Here is an 8,243-nt window from a genome sequence, read left to right on the forward strand (position 1 = left end):
GGTATCCTACAGATGCAAATGCAATGTAGGTCATTACATAGCAGGGAAGAAAAGTACTTTATTATAAACATTTTGATAAGCAAATATTAAGCGAAAGCAGTGCTTGAAAAATCTATTTATTGTTAGGAGTGATTAAGTTTTACAAGCATCAGTGAACAGAAATGGGATCACTGCTGTTTTTTCTGCACCCGTATAAATCATCTATTTGATTTTTTTTAATCATGTTATGGTTGACTACTGTATATCTGTTCAGGTTCTATCATTTCTACTTGCAAATTATTTATAAAGATGCAGGATCATAAATTTTTATTCGAAAGGATTAAATATGCATTAAAAGAAGCCGATAAAGGCACATTCCAGAATGACAGAAAGACAACAGTCAGGCACTCCGCAGTCAGCTGGGTTTTGTTTGGCCCATTTCTCTCCAGCTTTTCCAAACTAGTAGATCTCTACTTTTAACCATAACAACAATGAATTTTCCAACATGCCAGCCAAAAAGCTGGCCAATTCCATCATTCCGACCCATTGACAACAGCATAGTCAGAGAACCTAGGGAGACAAGAAATACCATTCACAAACAGTTTCAAGTTATCTCTTTGTCCTAAAGCATGCAGGAGAAACCAGACAGATTTACAGCAAAAAGAAACAAAAGTTACATGTTGTAAATGTATTAACTAGCCCATAGCTACTCCAACAAACTCATTACGCACAGAGTACACACTGATGAGGTGGCTGGGAATTTAAAGTGATGAACTGCTAATCCATTGTACTCTGCATGTGAGAGTTTGAATCCCATCCTGGTTGATAATCTATGAAGACTCTTGTGGCCAGGAGGTACAGGTTCAAGCCTCCGTCCTGGAATTGTGTCATAACATGTCTGAACAGGTTGATTAAACCTGTCTATATACAGCATCTGAAACTTAGATCAGTACTGTGAACAAGCATGCCTTCTCCAGAAGCTAGAGAGAAGTGCAATAACTGATGTATGCAGTTACCATGACCTATTCACCCAGCATCCCAGACATCCTACTAAACTGGGCAATATTCTTGTGTGTAGGGACAGAGCACTTTCTATGTACATTCTGCAGCAATAGGTTAGCTATATTGATACCATCAGAACCATCTTGAGAATGTTGCTGAAAGGTCTGATTTAGTAAATAAAAAGGGCAACTAATGATAGACTTCAGATCAGTAAAAATCTTAATATTCGCACAACTTGGATTTTAGCCCAGACTATGCAAACTCACCTGCAATTATTCAGCACCAGCTAGCACTTGATGCATTCAATGGGAGCCAATGTTAGAAAGAATTATCCAAAGTAACCAAGTAATACAAATTTGCAGAAACCATTACTACAATTTTGTGCTATTTTCTGGGTGGTATACTTCTATCCTTAATGTTGCTTTTACGGCCAAGCCAAAGTCAATATAAACTTCTGAGACCATATTCAATGCACTTGAAGCAGTAACGGATACATATTCTGTTCACTGTTTTCTCCCAATTTCAGCATCACTTCTACGACACATATTATGTTTTATCATGGATTTCTGTGTAGTAGTTCTCTAAAAATAGCTATAATTCAGCTTATACAGCCATCATGGTATGACTGAGTTGATGAATGTGATTTCAGGAGTTGCTGGATTAAGGAATTAGGATAAAGCTGACTCATTCCACATCAAAACACAAGACCTTCTTAAGCCTCTAATGACAGCTTGCATCTGACCTTGTGGAAATACTGAACAAGATGGCGGAGCAGGGTTCCTAAGTCGAAGCTCATCCACTCTGACTGCTTTTCATTTCCTTTTTTCTCTCTAAAACTTTATTTATCTTTCTATCCTGAGCTTGGACGGCATCGGCAGCAGCAAGAGCTTAGTACGGACCTCGAGTGGGCCCAGCACAGGGACCCCGAGTGGGGTCAGTGGGGACTTCAATCAAGTCTTTACCTTTTTGGGGTGAGCCCAGGAAGTGGCATTGGAAATCGGTGACTGCTACAATGGAGGTGACTTCGGCGAGTTGGCCAAGCGGCCGTCTGAGGATCGGTGACTTAGTCATTGATTGGGTCAGGTGCTGGCGTGGCAAAGTGGTGATGGAAGGGCATCACATCAACAGTGAAGTGGGCCCAGCAGTGATATACGTGACTCCAACATTCGTTGGTCCGGTGTGACAGAGGAGTATCAACCCTGTGGCAAAAGATAGGACCTGAGGATTGGCGACTTCCACACCGGTTGGGTCCGATGTGAACGGCGGCAAGGTGGTGGAGGGGTGGCGGCAGAGGCATTGTTGATGGTGATGAGCTAGCTCAGGACCGATGGACTCTGTTTAAGCTACATCTTTCTCTCCCCTCCTTCTTAAATTATTCAAAATGGGGCCAAATCATGGCAAACAAATGAAAGCTTTTCACTGCATTCTTACTGTAAGATACACATGACAGTAAAACCAAATTCACAAAAGTAGAAACAATGAATTGTTACAGATATCATTCACTTATCTTCAGAAAGCCTTGGCTGCATTTAGTATCACCTGGGAAGATTAGAAACACTGATCCAGTGCAGAATCCCATTCCACTACATAATAGTGTACTGCCTTGGTGTTCTGCGAGTCACCTGTACTTTATTCTCAAGAATGCATGATTATGTAGTGTACATTCATAGCTGCATAACTCAGGCACCAGGATGAAATAAGGCAGAAAAAAGGGCCATTTGGAATAATACCTACAAAGTTAGAATACAAGCTTTGCACTCTGCACTCATTACCACCACAACCTATTCCAAACTTTCATGCCAAATATTAAAGAATACCATGCAAGGCCATCAGATATAGGAGGAGAATTAGGCCATTCAGCCTTTTGAATCTTTTTCACCTTTCAATCATGGCTGATGTCTTTCTCTATCCTTTTCTCTATTCTCTTGTCTTTTCTCATAACCGTTGATCCCCTTACTAATCAAGAACCTATGTTATTTCAATTTCAGATCATATAGTCACCTCCTGTCTCCCCAAAGCCTATCCACAATCTACAAGGCACAAGTCAGGAGTATGATGAAATACTGTCCACTTGCTTGGATGGGTGCAGCTCCAACAAATAAATGAGAAGCTTGACATCATCCAGGACATAGCCCATTTGAGTGGCATCTCATCCAACACCTTCAACATTCATTCCTTCCCCAGTGACACTGGTGTGTACCATAAGATACACTGCATTAACTCAGCAGTAACTCACTCCCAGCAACTTTCAAACTCAACCTCTATCACCTCGAAGAACAAGGACAACAGATACATAGGCACACCACTAGCTGCAAGGTCCCCTCTATGTCACACACCATCCTAACATGAAACTATATCACCGCTCTTCTACTGTCACTAGATCAAATTTTTGGACCTCCCTTCCAAACAGCATTGTGGTTGCCCCTTCCACACGAGGACTTCATCAGTTCAAGACAGCAGCTCACCACCACCTTTGAAGGTGACCAGAGATGGGCAATAAATGCTGTCCACCAGCAACATTCACATCCCTTGAACGAACAAAAAGAAAATAAAACACAGGTAGTTAGACACTAGTTCCATCACTGAGTGTTTCACTCTTCCCTATGTCATACTGTATCATAGACAGTGTATTCTTGAGTTGACAGTGCAGAAATATACAAAAGGGCTGAACTTTAGTTATTGTACAGCATCAAATGAATGGAGTCTTACTTGTAAGTGACAGCTTTTTGTAGTGAACTGATACATTCCCACATATGCCAAAATAAAAGCATTGTGCATTACTGCTTCAATTGCAACAAGCCCCCATACTTTCACATCATCATTCCAATGGGCATGGACCTCTTTAATTGGAGGAAACTACTTCCAAATGCTAGCTTACTAAGGCATATAAACATCCACCTCACTTCAAATTCATTTTAGCTGGTGTGTTTCCATAGGTGACTGGAATGAGGGCAGAAGGGTGAAGAGAGCAGGAAAAAGAAAGAATATTGAATCAAAAAAAATTAAAAACATGCTCCAATATCACATTGATCATTTCAAAAGGCAATGACAATGTAATTTGCTAAAACCATCTGCAGAACCTCTACCTGGTTTGTAATCTTTCAGACACTTTTTGCCAAGACTGTTGATAATATTATCTGCAGCGACCACTCCATGGAGTCCAGCATGGTAAGCCATTTTAGGTTCCTTCACATCTGCACAATCTCCTATTGCATAAACATTTTCCATCCCAATGACTTGCAAATGTGGGTTGACCAATAATGCACCATCCTCAGCAAGGCAATCTTCTGTAGAAGCAGAACATCAAAATTACATTTCAATTTCTGAAAGATGCACAGATCACACTTTATTTTAGGAGTCAGTGACATAGTTAAGTCTCAGCTGAACCAGAAGATTCAACAGTAAGACCATTTTTCAAGCGATTACAACTCTCCAGACTAAATATGAAATCAAGGATTATTTTGAAGTTTCTCATAACCAAGGAATGGTGTTAACAGATTCATTTTTGAGAATAATTTTAGTACAGACTGCAGCTAAACGTTGCATATTTCCATAAATACTGATAACAAAATTTTAACTTAAAGGAATCCACACAACATGGAGGCAGCAGGCGACTTGAATACTGGGAATGCAGAACTATTTAGATCATTTCATAGAATCCCTACAGTGTGAAAACAGGCCCTTTGGCCCAACAAGTCCACACCGACACAAACAGCATCCGACCCAGAACTATCCCCCTAATCTACATGTCCCTGAACACTACGGGTGATTTAGCATGGCCAATCTACCTAACCTGCACATCTTTGGACTGTGGGAGGAAACTGGAGCACCTGGAGGAAACCCACGTAGACACGGGGAGAATGTCTGTGTGGAGTTTGCGCAGTTGCCCGAGGATGGAATCGAACCCGGGTCCCTGGCGCTGTGAGGCAGCATTGCTAACCACTGAGCCACCGTGCCGCCCATTATTTAAACACAGCACTTCTTACCAGTGATAAGGCAGTCAACATTAAGAAGCTATTCTTAAGCCAGTAACTTAAAGTACGATATTTTTATGCCTCACTGTTTGGTCTTGTAACAGACCCATAGTTAAAAGGCTGAAAGCTTAGGGAGCTATAAACGTGGCACCTGACTAGTCTAGGCAGCTGTGCCTCACTGACATCTTCAAAAATTTTGTGTGATGAATAAAATTGAGTGAATCTTTAAAATAAAAGTGAATGCTTCTGACATACACATAACCCAGATTGGTCAACTGCACAGAAAGGATTTTTGCTCGAATGTTACGTCACAATGGAGGCACATCAGTAGATTCTCTTTACTCAGGAGAACCCTCCAATGTCTTCTCCCACAGTAAATTTTACTCGTCAGATTTAGAAGGCTAACTTCACAAGAAGACAATATATACACTGGACTGGTTGCATGTCAATAATTAGCTAGTTACAAAGTTGATGTTGCTTAATTGTACATGTTGTTTAATGATCAAGGAGCTATGCGAGTGAACGTGCAAGATATATCCACTGCTCCAGCTGCATCAATGTGGAACAGATAACTCCATGTTCAACTACACATCCCAGACATGGTTTTCCCCAGGGGTGGAAGAAAATCAACTCCATGTTACCACCCATTAGGGAAAGATCGTACAAGTTCTGACAACATTGTGAACCAGCAGCCCACAAACACAAGGTTGTCTAACCTTTACATGAGGGCAGGGCAGGGAGGGGCACATTTACATTTTATTCAAGGGGCTAGTCAGCAAATTTAAGATAGGCAAGGGTTATAGCAATGGTAAAAGTGAACTAAAAAAAATTCAAAAGCAATAAATTGACAACTGAGATGAGTAATTAAGACAAATGACCATTAAAAAGCCCTAAGCAGCAAAGCTTAAAAATAAAGCCACTTTTTGCCTTTTTCATTAAACAGACTAGAGAGGAAAAAAAAAGCAGCCCCAATTTGAGTTAGGTTTAACTAACATTAACCCGTGGGTCGCCTCTTGTGGAGCACACTGAGCCTTTCTCATCCCTTTCTCTCTCCTTCAGCCCCCAACCCTGACAGTGTGACTCAGGCCCTTTTAGCTCAAGAAAATAATACATGAGCTTTACACTCCAAAATTTCCACCAGCGTTATTACACACCAAATATTTTGCATTTAAATCAAGATTGCAAAAGGTTGATCAATGCCAAACGTTTGGGAAAGAAAAATTAGCATGAAATTGGCAGCCTATCACTCCCCCAGTAGAGAGTGTAAATCAAGCTGTATGAAATGCTTAGACCCCAGCAGTGGGTGGCATGTGTGCCACAAGTTGAGCACACCAAAAATAGACTAACAATGCCATGTTGTTAGCTTGTTTGCCATCTAAGAAGTTACAATTTGCAGGAAATGAGCTAATCATAGCTCGATGCTCAGTCATTTAGCGAGTGCAAGATTCTAATGTTACCCTCAACTGCCTCTATTATTCATTTAGGTAATTAACCATTAATTGTTTGTGGTCCAATCTGCTAGGTAAACCAGTCTGTGATTATTTCAACATTCAGTATTAAGAAGTAAATTTAAGTTATGACAGTTGTTAATGCTGATGCATTGTTTTACAAATTTTGATGATCTGGCAGAAAAAGATTAATTCATCGATCCCATGCCTTGACAGCATCATCCATTTTAAGAAATAAAGGTTTAAAATTTTTCAAATGTGCTTTATTTCCAGAGCTCTGGGTCTAAACAGAATCTTCATTTGGATACCGAGATGCCTCATTTAATGCTATTTTTAATCTACGCTTCTCTTCCTGCCTTGACTCCCATTTCCACTTTTAACTTATTTCCTAGTTGATTTTCCTCCTTAATTAATGAAATAGGTTTACATTTCGTAAAGACTGCAATTAATTTCTCCATAGTTTGTTATAGTTCCATCTCCATTACAATTCTCGTGTGACATACTACATATTATGTCCTTTATTTTGGGTGCAGATAGAGGCTGACTGAAATTGGTTTGTTAACCCATCATCTCAACAAAACAAATGGAACATGGTGCAAAGTAAATAATCTTCTAGCACCTGGCTTGCCAGACTACATTATAACTGTCAATATCTGGTGTGTTTTGTTTCCAGCAGGGTACCTTTACTTAATGTGGCAATGCTCACAATATCCCTCAAAATAAGAAACTGGGACACATAATGTGGTACAGAGAGATCCAACAGACATTTACTACAGCTCACCAATAATATATACAAATATTAAATTCACAGGCACAACAGGGTCTGTACTAACATTGGGCTAATCAATTACAAAGAATGCTGTAATATACTTCATTCAGCATCACAAGCTTCAAGTGACCAGAATCAAGATGGAGTCCATGATCTTTATACCCTCAGGTTACACGATAGTGATGAGCATGTCTCAAAGTGTATGAATATATGGAAGGTGAGCCATAACACAATATCCCCTTTCCCCAAAAGTTTTTTTTGTTAAAAATCCCTAACAGAAAGACATGGTTGTATATAGGGATGTATTATCACTTTGATAATTATAAAAAACAAGTAAAAAAACAGAGTTTACAATTTAGATCCAATGAAACACTTGAGGTTTGACAATTTATCCTAAACTGGTGCTTGTATACCAATCTGGAGTGGTAGGAGTTGTTCTCCGTTGCACATGTTTGATAGCTCTGTTATCTTGCTGCCAATTGTTGTCATTCAACATGACTGAACAATCATCATGATCTTCCTCATTCCTTCCATGCATTGATGGTGTGCTGTACATTTTTCAGAGCTGGCTTCTGTTTTTCTTTATTTTTCTCATTGCTGCTCCTTAACAGGGCTTAATTCTTTTAAAATTGTTTCTATAAAGAAATGTAGGCTTGCAGTAGCAGATTTCTGCTTCTAGGTGGTGTTTATGCCAAATAAGGACTGATGACATCACAGGCTTCATTTCATTTTGGTGCCGATTTGAAGAAAGAAAATGGGCCAATTGATTGACTGCTCAATACAGGTAAGCCTTCATAGCACGGAAAACCCATTTTTAAGTGCATTTAAGTTGAATTTTCCTTCATGAGAGGCTTGTAACTACGCTGCTAGAAATCTTTGACTATCTTTTTGTTTCAAATTGAAGTTGCAGGAACTGAGATTTTAATCAGCTAAAAAAGCTGTTTTCTGGCTGGTCAATGCCTATCTACAGATCTGTACTCACATCAGCTGACATTGTTGATTGTCTAAGTTCTTTGATATCCAGAGATAACAAGGTGTAGAGCTGGATGAACACAGCAGGCCAAGCAGCAT

The 8,243-nt window shown here is 39.7% G+C and overlaps 1 protein-coding gene across 1 annotated transcript in view; it reads right to left on the reverse strand.

Moving 5' to 3' along the window:
- Nucleotides 1-100: 100 nt before the first annotated feature.
- The window catches only part of LOC109921085 (apoptosis inducing factor mitochondria associated 2), a 23,615-nt gene continuing 15,472 nt past the window's right edge, over nt 101-8,243 (reverse strand). The window contains exons 8-9 of the mRNA XM_020521136.2: nt 4,068-4,268; nt 101-549 (exon numbers count right to left, since the gene is read on the reverse strand). Coding sequence (XP_020376725.1) covers nt 395-549; nt 4,068-4,268 — 356 coding nt within the window. The 3' untranslated portion in view covers nt 101-394. The remainder of the gene's footprint in view (nt 550-4,067; nt 4,269-8,243) is intronic.

This window comes from Rhincodon typus, chromosome 34 (genome assembly GCF_021869965.1).
Source record: "Rhincodon typus isolate 14 chromosome 34, sRhiTyp1.1, whole genome shotgun sequence".
NCBI classification, from domain to species: Eukaryota; Metazoa; Chordata; class Chondrichthyes; order Orectolobiformes; family Rhincodontidae; genus Rhincodon; species Rhincodon typus.